This window comes from Eretmochelys imbricata, chromosome 2, assembly GCF_965152235.1.
Source record: "Eretmochelys imbricata isolate rEreImb1 chromosome 2, rEreImb1.hap1, whole genome shotgun sequence".
NCBI lineage: Eukaryota > Metazoa > Chordata > Testudines > Cheloniidae > Eretmochelys > Eretmochelys imbricata.
This window is the reverse complement of record NC_135573.1, coordinates 246,398,518-246,419,879: the sequence shown is the minus strand read 5'-3', so window position 1 is coordinate 246,419,879 and position 21,362 is coordinate 246,398,518. Positions and strand designations below refer to the sequence as shown.

Genomic DNA, 21,362 nt, shown 5'->3' with positions numbered 1-21,362 from the left:
CTGCTTTTCAGATATGCTGCACTCCAGGAGCTCCCACTAACTGCAGCTCAGCTTGTGGGTGGGCAGTACTTCTAAACAATCAATCCCAAGGTGTCTCAAGTTGGGCCTCCAAAAATGGGGGCACACAGATCAGCGGCCACTTTGGAAAGGCCTTAGCGCCAAAGGTCATTCAGCAAGCCCAGTGGGGAACAAAATCCACACTGGGATCCTACTCACTGGACCACATTGCCAGTACAATAATAGTGTTGGTGTCCTCCTGCGTGAAAATGCTTCCAGCACTTGTAACATTGGAAGCAGCGCCAGTTCTGCCACTTAAAACAGTTCCCACCCCCCAGCTATGTGCCTCTCAGCAGGACATGAATTAATGTCATAGAGAGCTGCTCACTCTCTGCTCCAAATATTGTCCAGCATGGTTCTCTCTACATGGAAAGAAAGTGTCTGCTACAGAAAAGGGAGACTGAGCATGCAGAGGGAAAGAAATGAGGCCATTAAAAAACAAAATAATACAATGAAAGTGGTCACACTAGATACAGCTATTCAGTATTTGTGGCTTCTTGGCATGGACAGCATTAGAGGAATGACCAAGATGACTGAACGATCCTAGTTACAGCGCAAAGGCGGCTTAAGAAAGACTAAAATTGAGTCATAATCACACACTGGGTTCGCAATCACTTTCATGTCACATTAATACCAATTGCAGTTTTTTTCTGAGCTAACTGATGAGTCTGCATCTCAAAATCCAATTCACCTAAGCAGTAGAATAAAAACGTCTTTTTGCTAAAGTCCTGAATATCAGAGAACTCCATGGTGCTATTCATTTACCTCCATACAGAACAAAATGCAAACTGATCAGAATCTGGTATTTGACACTTACGCACCAGTCTCTGACAAGATATTACCAAAAAGCTTAATGGACTGAGTGCCAAAAATATGGCAGCAAATGCTCAGCCAGCTCCTGCCTAGCAAAAAGCCACAGGTCATAGAATAAACACAGATGCAGCAAAATCAATGACCAGAGGAAAACAAAAATGTGATTTGAATTAACAGGAGCTTTGCATACATACATTACAATAAATCCCTTAAACAATAAAAAAGAATACAAATCAACCCCAGGCAATCAGTGCCAATAGAGAGTGGTCTACAATAGGGGAATGGATCATAGAAACCCACAGAAGCCAAAACCAAGCTGACATTAAACAATAGTTGAAGCTCTGCAATAACCAGTGCATAAAACAGCACAATTGAAAACAGAAACTAGGGGAAAAAACCTGATATTACTGATGAACAGCCCATAAACCTAAAGGCTGTATGAAGGCAATAGCACATGTCAATGTATGTCTGCCAATCATATGGATAAAATTTAGCCCCCGTGCCCAGATCTAGACATCACCTCTTCACCTAGTCCTGTTACAGTGTCAGTTAACAGTATCAGGTGGGTAACAAGGGTGGTGATCTGGTGATTTCCAGATCCATGCAGAAAGGAATAAATGGCTTGATTTGCCCCACCTGCATACCTGAGAACATCTACAGTGACTGAGGGACGCATAGGCCAGAGTGTTATTTAGCTAATAACTCAAAGTTTTGCACAGTGGATAATTTAATCCCACATAAATGTTTCCTCTCTGCCTGTGGTATACATTATGGGGGAGTGGAAAAAGTTGGGGATCTTATTTGTAGAGAGAGGAAAAAATGATCTCCAGAGGTATTTTTCTGCGCTCCAGACAGAAGTCTTTTCTGGCAGGATAATTCAGCCATATCCAGAGAGAGGGTGAACTTGACCAGAGACGTGGAAATCATTCCAATCCTTTCTTTAGGGTTATATTGAGCCATTGCTCAGTGCTCGGATATGGAAGAGCCCCAAGAAGGAATTGTGACTCAGAGAATCACAATCTCTTTCCTGCTCCTCACTTGACTGGGAGAGGGTCATTTGCTACAGCCATTTACTGGGTGTAGAATATTCCTCCCTTCGAACCAGCTAGTGTGGGTGAAGCCAAGACTCTCCCTACTCCCTATTCCTCCTGACCCACCTGCTCAGGGGATGAGAAGAATACCAAGCACACAGCAGGCTTCTGTTCTTTCCCCCCTGCAGCCGGGCCCAAGTTTGGGGGAAGGGATAGGGTCAGAGAATTTTAACAAGGGGCTCCTGTGGATCAAGGGCATCCCCTCCAGCTCATTAATATTAAAGTCTTTGAAACAAAGTAGGCCAAATTGTGCCCTGAATCACATCTGGTTCCACCCCATTAGAGTCATAGGAGTTGCAAAAGTGTAGCTGATGGCACAGTGTGGTCCTACATTGTTTTAATGGGATATACAGCATTGCCAACCCCAAGCATTTAAATATCATGAGTTAGGATTCCCCCTCAGCCCCTCCCCCTCAATCAAACAACAGTAAGAAAACCCTTTATAACAGGTTAGATCTTAGAAAGAAATAGAAACAAAAAAACCCTAATGCTAGGCCTTATTCTGCTTTCAGTCACATGGTATAAATCAAGAGTAATGCCACTGAAGTCAATGGAATTTCACTTGTGTGGAATTGATGTGCAATAAAAATCAAACAGACGTTTTCTATTGTGATAGCAAGGAATGATCTCAGTTATCCTCAGCTACCAGGACCTTAACTCTTTTCTTCACTAAAATGGTCTATCTTAAAGCATAAAAGAGATAACAAAAATGCTTGGTATCCTCATAAACAAAGGGGACCAATAATTTTTAATCCCTAATTAGTTTGATCTCTAATTGGAATCCTGAAGTTAGAAGCTGCCCGGTTTGAGATTGTTATGGGTTTCAATGCATTCCATGTGCCTTTTTCTAGTTACTCATTTCATTAGCCATTAGTTTCACTGAATACTTTGTCCTCGAAACCTCTCATCTGAGGAAGTCACAGTTTTAGAGCTGTGAAGCGCATAACATAAATCACAACAATCTACATTTAATCTGGATTGACACTGGCTCTGTAGTATTTCTGACACTTGGCTCCACAGTATCAAAAGTTTTTCTTAACGGAGAGGCAGATTCCACCCACTACTGCTCCCAGTCTACAGGAAATTCACAGACAGCATGAAGGCAAAGAGAAAGCTTTCCCAAACAAAGACAACTCTCAGTGAAAGAAGAAACCAAGTCCTGTGAGACAAACACAGTTTTTACAAGTGACAGATGCAGCTTTACCATCCTGGAAATGTGAGATTCGCTCACAAACATAAATGTACACTGGGCCAGTTATGCTGCTTTACACCTGCTGAGGCTCTGGCCCACTGTGTTTATAGTATAAAGCCAAACCCTTGTGAATATCATCTGGGCTGGCTGTGCTTGTCACCCTTGTTAGCATCTTATCATTTTTAATCACTTTTCAACCTGTGTGGGGTTTCTTTCTACACAGGAAACTTCCAGTGAGACTTATTAGAAAATGGGCTTGATTCTTATCTCATGTACACTGATGCAATCAGTGGAGTTATGATTATGTAAAACTGATGTAATAACATATGAAATAAGTTCATTATGGTCACAATGGATGAAATTCACCCCTGTGCAGAGGTTCAGCACAAGACCTATGAACTATGTAAGTCCCACTTAAACCCTATTTTGAGGATTTAGTTGGCTTAAGTGTGTGATGGCCTTCTGCACAGGGATAAATTTTCCCCACTAAAGGGAGAATGCACTGATACTCTATATGGAAATCACTTTAGAGGCCAATTCTCATTCTAGTGTAGTAATTGATAAACAGGATTTATATAGTTATTAATGGTAGGTTTCAGAGTAACAGCTGTGTTAGTCTGTATTCGCAAAAAGAAAAGGAGTACTTGTGGCACCTTAGAGACTAACCAATTTATTTGAGCATGAGCTTTCGTGAGCTACAGCTCACTTCATCGGATGCATACTGTGGAAAGTGTAGAAGATCTTTTTATATACACACAAAGCATGAAAAAATACCTCCTCCCACGCCACTCTCCTGCTGGTGATAGCTTATCTAAAGTGATCACTCTCCTTACAATGTGTATGATAATCAAGTTGGGCCATTTTCAGCACAAATCCAGGTTTTCTCACCCCCCCCCCCCAGCCACACACACACACACAAACCCACTCTCCTGCTGGTAATAGCTTATCTAAAGTGACCACTCTCCTTACAATGTGTATGATACTCAAGGTGGGCCATTAATGTAATCTCAAACAAAATGATGAAATATGTATGGGGATTCCTTATACATTCGTATTAGACAATCTTCTATATTTGTCTAACTATACTGAAGATTTATAAAGCAAATGTTTGAAAACAGGCTAAGCAGCTACCTCTGACATACTCACCCTGACAACACACATGCAAGCAGTACCAATCTAATGTGCTAAGCCACAGTGAAACAGCCAATTTCCCCCTCAGCTAAACTACCACTTCTTCAGGCTTAGCAAAGCTAATTTTATCTCAAAGACGCAAACTCAGCAAGAGGAATAAGAAATAGATAAAGGATAAACTATCCAACAGCACTGAAGTGACTTAGGAGCTTTAAGTCACTCCATTGAGATCAGTGTTGCAATGTCAGCAGAGACTCCTGGCAAGTCATTTAAACATGCCACAGTCATTGCCTTGGTATCTCAGTGCATCCTCGCCAACAATCACAGTTCTCCAGTGTTCCAGGAGCCTGATTGACGGGCCTGATCCTGTGAGGTGCTGAGGACCTTCGACTCTCAGTTACCTCAAATGGATGGAAGGCACTCAGCAATCTGCAGGATGTTGTCCACACTTCTCAGGATCAGGCCCTAAGGTAACTTCAGAATAGTTGGGAATCCTGGCTGTTGTCTGAGGCCAATGAGACTTTTTCCATTGATGTCACTGGATTTGGATCAGGCCCTGGCTAATAAGGATTTATTAGGCTATGGGGGGGCTGATGGGGCTACATCCTACCAATAATATTACTACTGTGTAGTGTGGATGATGTACTGCGGGGAGTGTCAAATGAGAAAGGGCTCTGAGCTGCGGGGGCTGGTTCTAAGCTGTGGAGATGTCAGGTAGGAAGTGGAAGGATTTTCAGTCTGGGGGAAGATGTTTTTGAGCAGGTGGGAGTTGGGCTGGAGGGAGCTTGAGGAGGCCCTGGGTCAGGAGTGGACTGGGCTGGGCTGGGCGGGCAGGGTTGAGTACAAGGGGAATGAAGTCCATTGGGCTATAAGAGCTAAAGTACTGATTCCACTTTAAGCATTTAAAGCTGTGTAGCATTCATGGCCACCAATAGGCCACTGTAAGAGTTTAGGGCCTGATCCTTCAAGGCGCTGAGCAACTCCTGTGAGGTGCTAAGTGTACTCAACCCCATTTGATTTCAGTGGGAACTGTGGGCACGCTGCACCCTGCTGGATTGGGCCTATTGCAGTCAATTGGAACTTTACTATTGGTTTCAGTGGGTGCCCAATCAGACCCCTTATGCATATATTCAGGTAACCCACATGGTCACCCCAGCTATGCATAATGGCAGTCCCTATTGACCAGCAGTCCTTCCTACTGATTATCATTGGGAATAAATTGCTTCTCTGGGAGCCTGCTGCATTAGTTGGATCATTCCTCTGTAGCCAGTGTAGTCTGGAGCAGGGTATTGCTATTGCTCAAAGGAGAATGAGAGGGAAACATGCAGCTTGGATGCAGGGAGGACACACGGTGTAAACAAATGCTAAGAAGTTAACTTTCCTCTTGACGTCCAGCACAATTAGTGTTGGGAAAGGTGATCATTTGTCTTTCAAGCAGGTGTTTGCTTACCACTGAGGAGCAACTGATTATGCCGGTATGAAGCTGGCAGCTGACCAATGTCTTCTATTCTATGGCTCATTACCCTGGAAAGGTGACCAGTGTGACAGAGGCTTCCCACAATAATGCTGTGCAAGTATGTGGGTTCGATGAAGTAACTGAGGAGAGCACCTTGTAACCCCAGAACGTTCCATCTGGAAAAGAAATACAGCAGTGATCAAACATACTGGTACAGAAACAAACCTGTGAGAGACTGTGAGGAAAAAAATGTCAACACATGGGTGAGGGGGACTTTTCCCTTCTTTGGTATTTTGATTCCAGAGATAAACATTTAGGGTCAGATGCTCTACTTGGCTAAGTCCCCTTAAACTGCCCTAAATAGACAGCTGAGGATTCTGTCGGTGTGGAGAGATCTTTGGCTGACATAAAGGTCCTCCTGCTCTAGCATCAGAGTGTGCCGTGGCATGTCAGAAACATGTCGGGGCAGAAAGGGGTGGAGCCGGTGGCCCCTGGATTGGAAGCAGAAAGGTGGTTTAGAATTATCCCTCGCACCCCGGCTCAGTTGTGCCAAGCATAGTAAGACTGAGGATTTAGCTCATTAGGCCTGAGCTAGCACTGTATTACTTCAGCTTTATGTTAGTACAGCCTCACTGATTTCAGTGGAGTTGTTCCTGGATAAAGCTGAACTAGTTAGGAGTGAATCAGGCCCATAGTTTTTCTCACACTGGTCAACTAGTGGAAAACACTAGGACTGATTCTCCTCTCACACTGGTATTAGTCTGGTGTAACTCTGCTGATTTAGTGGAGTTATGTCTGAGTTACAGGGCTCATGTTGGGCACAATCCTTGGAATGGCTATGTTATTTGAAGCCTCTTTTGTATTTACTCTTAACACACATTTGTGTGGATTTTTAAAATTGTCCTGGATAAAAACATCCATGTTCTTACATTAGAAATGAGCTCAGAGTGGAAATGAAAGCATTTATGTTCCTTATTCGTTATTTGCTATTGGTCATATGTTGTTTGCTATTCTTTTCTTTCAGAAAGTTTTGGTCGTCCAATCATGGGGCAGACATGATGCCATGTTTCACAGATGACCAACTGCCACACCACATGGTTGTTATGACCCGTTTGCTGCAAACACCACAGAGCCTAACATTTGCTGGCACAGACTTTGCCATGCAATTATGAATAGCAAATACCTTAAAAAATATTAAAGTGTATTCCTGAACCGAAAAAAGGGCTACATTTGTTAGGTAATTTATTCATAACAAATAATTCGATGAGCTCTGATATATTCAGACTGAGTGTGCCTTGCCTTGATGCTCTCAATACAGATATAAAGAATGACGATGAAAACCTTAGGGCCTTGTCAGTGCTAATGATTTTAAGCTCCTTATAACGGCTATTAGATTAGTTGAAAGAGCTGCTCTGCATTTTAATATGTACAATTCTTTTATATAAAGCTAGTTACAAATAAGACTGAATCCAAATTCTAAATTCTCTATAGGGTATATAATTAGATAAAAAGCAGAAAGGAGAAAAAGGGGAAAAAAGAGATTTCAAGATATGGTTATCTTCACTTGCAAACCTCAGATTCTGTCTCGCTCAGTGCCAGTTTAATAAGAAATATTTTCCGTTCCTAAATTAACACAAACATGTTTTCCTGAACTTAAGTGACACTTATAATGTAGTTCAAAGCTTTTCACCCCGTTCTGGGCAGTACTGAGCTCAAATTAGAAACTCTTTTAAAAAATGTACTTTTAGGGAGTGCATTTTGGCTAAAAAAGCTAAAACACTGACAACATTTGGAGATCCAGGGCCGAATGAAAAAAAGTTTAGAGGTGTCTGCTATTTGAGGCAACATCCAGTGGTTACCATGCTAAATAATGTGTTTAAAGCACAATCTCCATCAGCAGCAAGCATTATGTAGCTAATTTCTTACATCATTGTTCTTTTCATTAATTAACATTTCTCAACCGTTAGTGCAATTATTGCGGTGCCTCTGTGCTGTATGTCTCTTTTCATGATTAATAAGGAGTCATTATATTTCCCTTTCCTGAAGCAGTCAATTAACACGGAATACTTTCCATTAATTACGGAATGTTTAAAACCAGCATGCTGTACCTGGAGAGCAATCTGCTCAAGAAACCTGTGACACCAATTGCTTTAAAAAGTTCTCTTTAAATTTTATTCCAAAAACACAAGCAATTTAGCTGGCTATATTAATTTGCTTCAGAAGCAGGGCTGTGAATGAGAAACATCTTTTAATCTCATGCAAGAAAAGGCAGCCATCTGGCTGCTGAGGATTTCAGAGTGAGACTTTCCCTCTCTCCCTCTATAAATGCAGGTCATTAAAGTAATGTGTTCATCTACATAAAACTCAAATGGAATATAAAAGGTAATATTTATATACAAACAATTTAGTCCCACAATTTAAACAGTCATTGGTTTTATGAAACATTTACTTTAGTCTATCAGATTTGCATAGCTTCATTGGGGGAAAAAAAAGTGTGGTCATTTCTGCAAATAATGTGACTTTTAAAGGAAGGGACTATCTGACTCTCTGAATGCATATCTTATTGCAATGCAAAATTAATAATGCAAGCTTAGGAAATAGAGAATTCAGTTAACAGTACTGAATTCAGAATTGGCTTCCCAGCAGAGTAAAAAATATTAGACAGCAACTCTTCCTTCCAGACTGAAACACTTGCAAGATCTCAGTGTCGTTCTCAATATATGACATTTTCTTTTATACTCTCCCTCCAGACCTCCCACCCTATATGTTTGTTTGAAAAGGAAAGAGAAAACAGAAAAACAACATATGCTCCGCAAGACTGAAATATCACCAGTATGCATATCATAGGTGGATTACATGGGTCTTATTTACAAAAACAGGCGAGCGAGTTCCCATAATAAATAATGAGATAGTCATGATTATTATTTGCATTAAATACCAACCTGTAGCATCTTTACAAAGATGTATATGGCTAATTCTGATCTCGCTGACACCCTTGTTAGGGATGACTAAGTCTATGAAGTGAGTGGAATTACATCAATGGAAAACATGGTATAAGCGTGATCAGATCAGCCCTTTGTGTTCAAAGCATTGTATAAACATTCACTATTTCTCACAATGATTCTGAGAGGTAGCTCAATATAATTATCTACACTGGGAGACTGAGGCAGAAAAGTGAAGTTACTTGCCGAAGACCACAGAGTTACTTAAAGGAAGAGCTGGGATTAGAACTCAGGGTTTCCCAAGTCCCATTGTTGTGCTCATTCTGCCTGACAAGATTCCCACTCACCCAAGGACAATCCAGCAATAGCATTAAAAAGGCAATAAGATTTGTGGATCACCCAAGGCAGATCTTGACTTTAAGATATTTATATCTTAAATATCTAAATACACAGAAAGAAGGGAGAAAGCAACTAAAAGAATGAGGGAAAAAATTCAGAGCAGCACCGGTGCCTGAAATGTGAAGACAGAGTGTAAGTTTATTATCCCAGAACTAAGGTGCTTTCAGAATATCACCTATATCCTGTGCCATGGAGGAGAGAGAGACCAGATAATGGACCTACTCACCTAGCAGGCAAGTTTCAATGGGGAAGGCAGCTCTTGACTGTGCCAGCCCCCTATGAGAACTATCAAGCTAGTTAGTCTATTCAGTCTTAAAAATGGCTCTCAGACGATCTCATGTTTTGCAGGCTTAGTGTCTCTATGCCAGTCTAACTTGTGGCCCGATTTAGCTTCCATTAGCTTTCCATTACATTTTATAAGGACTGGATTATGTCCTTAAATTGGTCGGACACCTCCCGGTAGACACTTGCCTGTCCATGAAAAAAGATGCTTCACTATTTTCATGTCCTTGAGGTAACGGTTCTCCTTGCTAACAAAAGAATGGAAAGCTTGGCGTTTCCTTTTCAAAATGCTTGGGAATGGGAACTGGATCGTCATGGGGTTGCAATGGAAGCATAATGAGGGAAAGAACTTTTCCGCTATTGGTCATGGATTCAGATCAATGCCTTGATAGCAGCAACCAAATTACCATCTGATGGCTGTTCAGTGACTGATGCTGCTGACCTACTCCCAAGTCCACATTACAAAAATCAGCACTAATTTGCACCCTGACTGGCAGTCTCCGCACAGATCCCACAGATGGAAAAAGCACAGATTGAACTATGCTCTCAAGTAAGGCCCCAGTTCAGCAAAGCTTAAGTCTATTCCTATTCAGCAGAGCACCATTACTATAAGCACCTGCTTAAGTCCCACTGAAGTCAATAGGTGCCTAAAGTTGCGTGTTGTCCTGATTAGGGATGGACTTCTGCACTAGGGTCCCTGAGCACTCCCATCTCTGTCTCAGATCATAGAAGAGGCATACTGGTTGGAAGTTTGCATTGCTATAACTTGTGCTGCACTATTTTCTGTGGCTAAGAAGAGGAGCTCATGCTTGAGGGCAGTCAGTCCATTAACTTTCATGAGGACTATATTCAAATGACAAATATTTGGGAGAAGCCTCTTGCTTGTATAATCCCTGTTTTGACTATCACATATTTATAGTACACTTGGTTTTAGTAACCAGCTCAGTTCTCTGGTAATTAAACATCTACAGGATTACTTATAGGAAAATTGCAGGAAGTGATTCTGGTCTGAGTGGCAGTAAAAATATCAATAGCAATGTTCATTTCTGAAGGAGCTTTTTCTACATAATCTACTATAGGTGCATGAAAGTAGCTGTGTTCCGAACTGTAACAAAGTGCTTGCTTCAAATACAGCTTTTCCAAATAAAATTATTATTCAGCGGAAACGCAGTGTTACATTTCAGACCCTCAAAATATCAAAGTGACTTTCCTCACTAAGAAGAAATATAGTGGATCATTCTGAGTATTTCTAATTATGCAAGACTTTTAAAGGCTGTTTTCAAGGGCACACCTCTCAGATGATTTATACTCTGTGTGCTTCTTAATAACCTTTCCAATAAGTAAATCAACCCACTGCTCACATAGTCACAGATTTTTAAAAAAATCTTCAGCAATCTTCAGTTCAATAAAACCAAATGTCCCCCCCCCGAGCTTAAACTGGGGAGTTTTTCTGCGTTTAGGGCTTTTGCGCAAGCCCTTTTGTTCAAGCCGCAGATATTACTGCAGTATTCGCGGAGACAAAATTCCATGCCCAGTTTTCAATAATCCTTAAACAAATATAGTTTTGCCTGTTTGTCAGTCATTGAAATGCCAAAGATGAATTGGAAGGGATCTTGGAGCAGGCAGCTTTTCTTTAATTAGGTGACATACTCTTCTTTCTCAGAACAAATCAAAACTGCATGGCGACTCCGACTACAATCGCAATGGAACTGTTTGCATGTGTTTATGCCAGTTAGTCACTAACAGAGAGATTCTTGAAAATAGACTTACAAATAGTAATTACATCAGAATCCTTATCACCGTTGTGACATAACTGACAGCCTGGGGCAGGAGTTGGCTGCAGCACCTTCATTGGGAGCATGCTGCTGTATATGTGAAGCTGACACAACGGCAGTACGTGTAGCTTCACATCCATTATCTTTCAGTGTACATAATGACAGTGTTTTACATTTATATGGCACCTTTCCTCCCAAAGGATCCCAGTGCGCTTCGGGTACACTAGGCATACAGCTTTGTCAATGAAATATGGCCAACTTGGGGTGTTGGGCAGACAACCAGGATATGTTGCACACCAGGAGGGTGACAGTAATTGGTCGAGGAAACGCTCCTGTTCCCACTCTCCTTATCCACTGATTGCTTCCCCTACCTAAGTGGTTTTTATTTCAATCTCTGTGATGCTCTGTTCTCTTGGCCTACCCTCACCATCTGCACTCCTCCTCCCTCCACAACTCTGTCCCTTTCTCTTGCTGGTGAAATTAAAAGAAACACATTCTAAGCATGGAACTAATGTTGCTTCAAGAAAAGGAGTACTTGTGGCACCTTAGAGACTAACCAATTTATTTGAGCATAAGCTTTCGTGAGCTACAGCTCACTTGAAGTGAGCTGTAGCTCACGAAAGCTTATGCTCAAATAAATTGGTTAGTCTCTAAGGTGCCACAAGCACTCCTTTTCTTTTTGCGAATACAGACTAACACGGCTGGTTACTCTGAAACCTGTCAATGTTGCTTCAGTTTGCTAACTTACCTTCCTTCCTCCTCTCCCCCTCCACTGCTTCAAGCAAATCGTGATGGAGAAGAGAAGCCAAGAAGGTGTGATTGGGTGGATCTGAAGCTACGAAGTAAGAGCATGCTGAAGACTTTGCTACTTTCATAGACCGTCTCTGTTCAACTGGGGGAGCAGAACAGTAAGGGGCACATTTCAGCTGAGAAAAATGTGTTGCCATATTCTAACTTCTGTTGGCAAGAGAGACAAGGGGTATATTTACACTACCCGACAGATCGGCAGGCAGCAATCGATCCAGCGGGGGTCGATCTATCGCATCTAGTCCAGACGCAATAAATCGACCCCCGGGTGCTCTCCCGTCAACTCCTGTACTCCACCACCGCGAGAAGTGCAGGTGGAGTTGACGGGGGCGTGGCAGCAGTCGACTCACTGTAGTGAAGACACCGCGGTGAGCAGGTTTAAGCACGTCGACTTCAGCTACGTCATTCACGTAGCTGAAGTTGTGTAACTTAGATCGATCCCCCCTCCTAGTGTAGACCAGGGCAAGATTTCAAACTTACACAGAGTTCTTTTTCAAGTCTTGGAAAGGTACTCAGAGTGTCACGGCTAAGTATCTTTCCCAGATCTAAAGGAGAGGTCTGTGTAGATGGACCTTTGGTCTGAGCCAGTATGATCATTCTTATGTTCTTAAAAGCTTGTCTCTTTCACCAACAGAAGTTAGTCCAAAGAAAGATATAACCTCACCCACCTTGTCTCTCTAATAACATGGGACCAACACAGCTACAACAACACTACAAACAATTGTTGTGTTCTGAAATTGATTGAGCCTGTGTAAACTAACCAAAACCTAAGGGGATTTGAAGGCACTGGTCTGCACTGGGTGGTGGAGTAGCCCCAGAGTGAGCTCGGCTGGATTGCATCTCAGTGCAAGGGTTGCTGTTGTGCCTGGTCTTTGTGTGAAGGTGCGTGTAGGAGGGGAAGGCAGACAGAGAGATAAGGCTCTTTGTGTCCTACTTCCTATTTCTGCATTCATTCAAAGGCCATGCATGCTCTGGTTCTCAACATAGGTTATAAAAATGGAGCACGCTGATGAAGAAGGGGTGATAAGCCAAATCCTCAGTGGTGTAAATGGGTATAGTTCTCCTGAAGTCAATATTTACTTACCTCTGATGCGCTGTGAAGACCTAGGGCTGATTCTTATCTCACACTGATGTTACTCCAATGACTTCAGTGGAGCTACTCCTGATTCACAGCACGAGGGCAGACTCAAATCCTAAATTTTTCCTAACAATATTATTGTTATTATTGTTAAAGGAAACAGCTAACTCTCCACTGTCCACACCACCTCCCCCAGTGAAATATTAAGAGAAATGTAGATTGAAATTTTCAAAGACAGGTAAGGGAATTAAGTGCCCAACTCCCATTGAAAGTCAATGGGAACTAAGCACCTAATTCCCTTAGGCACCTTTGAAAAACCCCAATTATAAATAATATTGCTTGTGAATTTGAAAGCTTTCTTTGTTTATTGCTTTTACAGGAGATGCATTTTTCTTGTCCTTATCAACTCTTTTAAGACTATTAGCGGTAAATATGCCCAATGGCCTGTGATGGGATGTTAGATGGGGTGGGATCTGAGTTACTACAGAGAATTCTTTCCTGGGTGTCTGGCTGGTGAGTCTTGCTCACATGCTCAGGGTTTAGCTGATCACCATATTTGGGGATGGGAAGGAATTTTCCCCCAGGGCAGATTGGCAGAGGCCTTGAGGGCTTTTCGCCTTCCTCTGCAGAGTGCGGCGTGGGTCACTTGCTGGAGGATTCTCTGCACCTCGAAGTCTTTAAACCATGATTCGAGGAGTTCAATAGCTCAGACATAGGTTAGGGGTTTATTACAGGAGTGGGTGGGTGAGATTCTGTGGTCTGCATTGTGCAGGAGGTCAGACTAGATGATCATAATGGTCCCTTCTGACCTTAAAATCTATGAATCTATCTATAAGTCTTGTCTGCTTAGTGTGCCATTAACTACCGTACCACAGACATTACTACCGAAGTTTCCCGTTATGCTTTTGCACCATATAAATTGTTACTCATGGTGGTCTATATTCAGCAGAATACCTATCATATTCCTATTTATATGATTATTAAGCTACTATGGGTTTAGAAACTGAAACTAGAGCATTCATTTTTGATGAGTTTCTTAGCAGTGTGTGTATATATATATACATATATATATTTTCTGGAATACCCCTGTCATGAAAGACTGAAGTTGAATTCTCAGTCACACAGAAAGGGGTTAAGAGAGGGAATTACAAATTGACTTTATTGTGTGCACAAATTGTCTCTAACTGAAGAGCTAGCTGTGTTCATTGATTTTCATTTACATTAATATGCAGCTTTTGAAGTGGCTTTTTTTAAGAGTTAACTTGCCAGGCTCAGACTTCTGTTAATAAATTTCTCTGGTCAACAGGCTAACCCTAAAATAGATCTAAAAAAGTGAATACCTATCCTGACTTGCAGTTTAGCATTTTTCTATGCTACATTTAAACACAGCTTAATTTGTCCAAATCACTTTGTAAAGTTCTATTTTGGATCCCTATTGCTAAATCCTTACGCCGTTCTTTAACACCACTCTTATCCTACCCTGTTATGAATTCTTCCCTCAATAGATATTCAGATCTATTCACTAGCGATGGGCCAGAAGGACCCTTGAATCTTAGCCAGGGAACAAGAATAGACTGTTTGACAATGGCAAACATGAAGTTTGGAGGCACTCTGCTGCTATTCATGTCATTGTACGCGTGGGGTGTAATTCAGATGTTGTAAATCTCATTTAGCCTCTGGGTTTAACTTCAGTGTCTTTTTGAAATAGTAGGTAACTGCTCAGTGCATAACGTGGTAGCACAAAAATGCAGCCTTTTAAAGCTGACCTTTTGAGGAAGCTTTTTTAAAGAAAACAATTTAAAAAATGGTTTATGCTCTAAAGTCAAGAGTGAGTGCAATGTGGGCTGAACTCTGACTGGTGTTTACTCCTAAGCATGTGTCAGAAACTGTGGCTCAATGGGGAATGTCCGAACAAAGTGTGTGGTGAGTATACTTTGCAGACCTTCCACAAGTGCTCTTCCAGGGGAATCTCAAAAGGATGGTTCTGAATGGGGCCTAGGAGCCAGGGGCCATGCATTTAAACATGATTATGTCCTGGCTTGGCCATTGCTCAACATGCCCTCAACCAGGTTATCTCTGCCAGGAATAGAGACAATCTAATCTGCACTGGGAACTGTGGGGATGGACTTTGGGCAGCTAGAAGAGGGATGCACAATTAGTGCTGCCTGCTCTGAAATATGATGGTGGAGCTGTTCGGAGTGCAACACAATATGTTGCAGAATTTGGTCTTGTATGTGTATAGTCAGATTTTCAGAAGATCTCAGCACCCACAGTTGGGGCCAGATGGTCACAAGATCTTAGCATTAAGCATTTAGAGCCAGATTTTTAAAGGCATGTAGATGCTTGATGAGATTTTCAAAGGCACCTAGGTGCCGAACACCCATTGAGATGAATGGGAGTTAAGTGCCTAGGTGCTTTTGAAAATCCTACTGGGGGCCAGATTTTTAGAAGTATTTAGACACCTAAAGAGGCAGAAAAATATGTGCAAAAAATGTCTGACAATGTATCCAAGCCAGACAAAAAAATTGAACTGATCTCTCTAAATTGCTGTTATGCAGAAAGGGCAGGACTGTGGGATTCAGCTACAGACCTGCAGTGGGGATAGTGCCAAAGTGCACTCTTAAGGCTGCTCTGGCAAGGGCTGTGCCTGAAGCAGGCACAATTTTCCCTGAAGCTCCCAGGAAACTCAGGTCATCATCTGCTCTCCTTTGCACAGCAGGGCCAGAATGGAAGAAGGGTGTTACCACACCAAACTTTCTCCCTGGTCCCCTAACATCTGCAGCAGCATTAACCCCATAGTCACCTTGCATTAGATTTCCTCTGTACTTGGCCTCTGCATGGGAGCAGCAAGGTAAGGAGAGGCTTAATCTGGCCCATAATATTAAGCAAGTTTGGAGTTTTCTGTTTTGATGATGAGCCCGAGAAATTACAGTTCTCCCAGGACTGCAGTGCTGTCCCAATGTGTCTATACCGAGCCAAAGGTCTTGTTTTGGAGGTTGAGATTAGCACCAAGTAGAATTGGGTGAAGACTGCAAAAACATTTTCCTTAAACAACTGGCTGAGTTTTTAAATGAACTTGCTTCTGCAATGCATATGCCCCTTTCATATTCATATTTTCACAAATGTGTGTGTGTGTCTTAGTGACATCAGTGCTCGTGGAGAATGAATTTCAGAGTCTTATGTATGAGGGTAAGCAAGGGTACTTGAGTCAACAGGGTGTTTGATTCTACAGCCTGCAGCTTCAAAAATCTTGAACCGCTACTACTTCAGCATGCATTATGAGGCTCATAAAACTTTTAGGTGGACTGGCCGTCTGAGGATGACCAAGGCCAACACTATATTAGTGTGGGTTATGTGAGGAGTCACAGAAACCAAATTTTAAATTTACACATATAAATTCATAGATTTTAAATCCAGAAGGGACCATTCAATTGCAGCTATTAAAGTCAGACATTTTAAAATAAAAGGTTTGGATAACTTGCATCCAAATGTTTTAAAAGAACGGGCTGAGGCACTTGCTGGACAGTTAATATTGATTTTCAGTAAGTGTTGGAACTCCAGGGAAGTTCCACAAGACTGGAAGAAAACTCATGTTGTGCCAATACTTGAAAGAGTAAACAGGATGACCCAGGTAAATAGAGGCCTGTCAGTCTCACCTCAGGTATGGGCAAGATAAAGGAGTGGCTGATATGGGACTTGATGAATAAAGAATTAAAGGAAGGTAGTATAATTAATGCCAAGCAAGATGGGTTTATGGAAAATAGACCCTGTCAAAATAACCTGATATCTTTTTTAGGAGATTACAAGTTTGGTTGATAAACACAATAGTGTCAATGTAATATACTTAGACTTTACTGAGGTATTTGACTTGGTACCGAATGACATTTTGATTAAAAAAAAAATAAATAGAATGATCCAAATTTAACATGGCATGCATTAAAATGGATTAAAAGCTAGCTAATTTATAGGTCACAAAATGTAATTGTAAATGGGGGACCTTCATTGAATGAGTGTGTTTCTAGTGGGGTCCTGCAGAGATCGGTTCTTGGCTCTATGCTATTTTTATTAATGACCTGGAAGAAAACATAAAATCATCCTCAGAAAGTTTGCAGATGACAGAAACATTGGGGGAGTGGTATTATGAGGAAGACAGGTTGCTTGGATCACTTGGTAGGCTGGGCTCAAGCAAACAATATACATTTTAATATGGCTAAATGTAAATGTATACATTTAAGAAAAATAATGTAGGCTATGCTTACATGATGGGGTGGGGGTGTCTATCCTGAGAAGCAGTGACTCTGAAAAAGATTTGGGGGTTGTGGTGGATTATTAGCTGAACATGAATAATCACACAGTTCCTGTGTGACACTGTAGCCAAAAGGGCTAATGCAATCGTTGTATGAATAAACTGAGGAATCTTGTGTAGGAGTAGAGAGGTCATTTTACCTCTGCATTGGCACTGGTGTGACTGCTGCTGGAATACTATGACCAGTTCTGGTGCCCGCAATTCAAGAAAGATGCTGATAAATTGGAGAGGGTTCAGAGAAGAGCCACGAGAATGATTAAAGGATTAGAAAACATGCCTTATAGTGATATGCTAAATAGGTTGTGCTACTTGGGTGACTTGAAGTACTTACTTGAGGGACAAATATTTAATAATGGGCTTTTCAGTCTAGCAGAGGAAGGTATAACACAGCTCGAAGTTGAAGCTAGACAAATTCAGACGGAAGGAAGGTATATATTTTTTAACAGTGAGAGAAATTAAGCATTGGAACAACTTTCCAATGGTTGTGGAGGATTCTTTACCATTGACAATTTTTAAATCAAGATCGTATGTTTTTCTAAATGATATGCTCTAGGACAAGGGTCGGCAACCTTCGGCACGCAGCCCATCAGGTAATCCGCTGCGGGCTGTGAGACATTTTGTTTATGTTGACCAACAACAGGCACGTCCCCCCACAGCTCCCACTGGCCGCAGTTTGCTGTTCCCAGAAGCACATTCCCAGCCAACAAGTGCCCGTGGCCCGCTGCTTCCCGCAGCTCCCATTGGCCAGGAACGGTGAACCACGGCCACTGGGAGCTGCGGGGGGTCATGGCTGTGGACGGTAAACGTAAACAAAATGTTTTGCGGCCCACCAGCGATGGGCTGTATGCCAAAGGTTGCTGACCCCTGCATCAAATAGCAAATATTAGGTATCGAGCGCTGGCAGAAAATTTTGTGCTTGAACAATAGAATTTTTTTAAATGGTAAAAAAATTTGCTAAATGTTTTTGATAAATAAATAAATCTGATTCAACCACGTTCTGCTTGTGGATATCCTGTGAGCAGGAAAGAACATAATTTGTTGCTCAGTAATGCTTTCCATTGCTGGGATCTTTGATATTCTGGTAGTAAGTTCCTTTGCTGCCAGTGCAAAATGACACATATTTTAGCAGCTACTAGTAAGGTTCTCAATGGGGAACATTCTCTAATAGCCTAATGCTCCTGAGGGCCTTTTCCAAGCAACATAATCAAAGGAGTATAAGGAAGATTTTTGTCAAAAATCTTATTTATACAAATGGGTTCATTTTTGGAAGTTTTTTTTACTGTAGGGCAAGTCCAGATAATGTGTGAATAGGTTCCTGTGTCACCACAGCCCCTGCAGTCATTGGGGGATTGAGCTGTTTACATTTTATGGTGAATATTTGGAGTTCAAAAGTATTGAATAATAACTTTCTACTGAAGTTTCCCTCCAGGAGGGGGAGTATAAAGAAGGCATTAAACCAATGTTCTTCTCATTCACTGGATTCCTTTCCCAGCTGTGGTTCTTGTATCCTTATGTGAAGAATGTAGTAAGCAGCCCTGGGGACTGGAGGAATGCAAAGGTAGGATAAAGCTATATTTGCCCTGCCCTATTTCAGGTCCTGCACAAGGTGAACAAAACTGATCATGGGTTTGTATACACTGTGAACTGAAAGTTGGTATTTAGTTCACGAAGGGTTCACATCCCCTGCCCACCCCTCACTGCTCTCTGCCCAACTCTAGATAAAACTGTCCCAAGGAGCACCCAATACTCAATTGTAACTTGTTCAGTATGGGGTTGTTGAAGAAAAATCCATTTTGCTGGGGTACTGATGAGGGAATAGTACACTGTCTAAAATGAAAAAGAGCTTTTCTGAGCTGATGAGACTTTTCCTGGTACTTGGTGCTTTGTTCTTTCCTTTACCACCATCCCCTCTTCCTTCAAATGTGCCACTGTAATGTCCCAGAACATTATTTTGACTCCTCTTGCCTTTCTTACTAGCATCTCTTTCCCCTCCTTCCATTCATCTCTGTGCTCTCTACTTCATTAACCTCAATATTCCCTCCACCATGTCTCCCTTTGAACCCCTCTAGTCTGGCTCCCACGCTCTCTACCACACTGACATTACCCTCTCCAAAGCCATCAGTGTAAAGCTTCAAAGCCTCTTTTCCATCCCCATCCTTCTTGGCCTGTCCTCTTTCTTTGCTATGGTTGATCACATCCTCCTTTAGAGGCTCTGACTTTCAGTTGCTCTCTTGTTCTCTCTCTATTACTACCACATTGCTCCTCTCAATCCTCCTTTCTTCTTACTTTGCCCCCTCCTTCCCCCCCGCATCCCTGGCTTTATGAGCCATCCAAATTCTGGAAAAATCAGACCCAGCTTCTCTTCATATCCTTTGTCACCACTCTTTCCTTTTGCTGGCTTCTCCTTACCTTCCACATCAAATTCAGTTTTCATGTCCTCATCTTCAAGATCCTTCACAACAGAGCACTAACCTACCTGTGTGCCGTACCCTCTTTTCACTCCTCCCTTATTCCCTTTGCTTCACCCAAGTCTCATGACTGACTCCTCCCGATGTTTCCTTCTCCCACTCTTGCTCCAGGACTTTCTTCCAAGCAGCCCCGTATGCACTGGAATTCCCTTCCTCACCCCATCTGCCATGCCTCCACCCTTTCCTTCGTCAAGTGCCTCCTTAAAACACACATGTTCCATGAAGCCTGTCCTTCAGAGATATGGTATCACATGTAAGTCTCACAACTTCCAAAACACTTGATGTACAGATAACAACAAGTATTATTGATGTTACTTTTGTTTTCCCTTACCCCTATCTACAGTGTTTGAAATTGTCATTCATCAAGTTATAGCTTTGTTTAGCTTGTCAGAGTAGGGAATACTGTATTTTGTCTAAGTGCCATGCACATTTATGGTACTGTACAAATAAATAATAATAACAGCAACAATTAGAGCATAGCAAAGGGGGAGGCTCTAAGTTTTCTTTTGATAATGTAAGAATATTGCATGGCAATCTGTAATATTCCTTTACAGGTTAATGCCATTTAGTTACAGGGTAACAATCAGTTTCATGAAGGTATACAAAGATTCAGTGAAAGCCCTAAGCAGATATAATACTGGATTAAAGAACAAGTATCTGGAGAAAACAGCTTCCGAGAGTCTATATTAAAACTGACATTCCCATCAATAACAAATATAATACTGCTTGCAGAGTTGATATTTAATTTACTGTCTATTGACATTCAAAACCACAGAGACTGCAAAATTTCAATTCAGAAACTTTAACTTGTTTAGTTTTTGTAGTCTGTGTGGGTTTGGATTTAGAAAGCCCAGTTGTATCTGAAAGTAGAGGGAGAGTTCTGCTGAAACTCTCAGTTTTAAGTTTTCTCTTATCTCTATATGAATACATGAAAATATTACAGAAGAGGATTCCTTTTCTTTGTCATCCAAACAGAAGTAATTTTGTGACTAATCTACCTATTGCAGAGCGAGTATTTTGATGCATTGTAATTTGTTCTGTTAGCACTCCTATTTTATGATTGGATGAAACACACACATTCTTGGCCAAATTCCGTTCTCAGTTTTGCCTGTACAACCCTATTGACTTCAGATGGGTTGTATAGGAAAAGCTCAGAGCAGAATTTGGGCAAGTGCATTAAACAGTAGTATTTTTCTAGCATTGTGCTCACATTGGCCTTTGATATTTATGACCATATTCTCTTCTGATGTAACTCCATTGAAGTCATATACATAAAATGGCAGCAGAGAATTTGACCCATAATATTTACATTTCTTATAGCTGCGATGGAATGTATTTTACAAGTAGAGATGCATGTACATTTAATATACATAACACACACACACACACATATAATTATATATAATTACATATGTGTATTAAATATATACGCACACAGAGTGGTTGCCATTTAAAATAATCAACATTTGCTAATACTTAGTACCCTAACTTTAGAATGGGAAATAGCTGTGGTATTTTGCATGCCCCTGTGGAATAATTGTTGGCAAATGTTGACTTTTTAATGG

At 41.4% G+C, this 21,362-nt stretch overlaps 1 protein-coding gene across 1 annotated transcript in view; it reads right to left on the bottom strand.

Moving 5' to 3' along the window:
• ADARB2 (adenosine deaminase RNA specific B2 (inactive)) overlaps positions 1 to 21,362 on the bottom strand; it is a 425,682-nt gene that overhangs the window by 6,742 nt on the left and 397,578 nt on the right. The window contains exon 8 of the mRNA XM_077809481.1: positions 5,735 to 5,916. Coding sequence (XP_077665607.1) covers positions 5,735 to 5,916 — 182 coding nt within the window. The remainder of the gene's footprint in view (positions 1 to 5,734; positions 5,917 to 21,362) is intronic.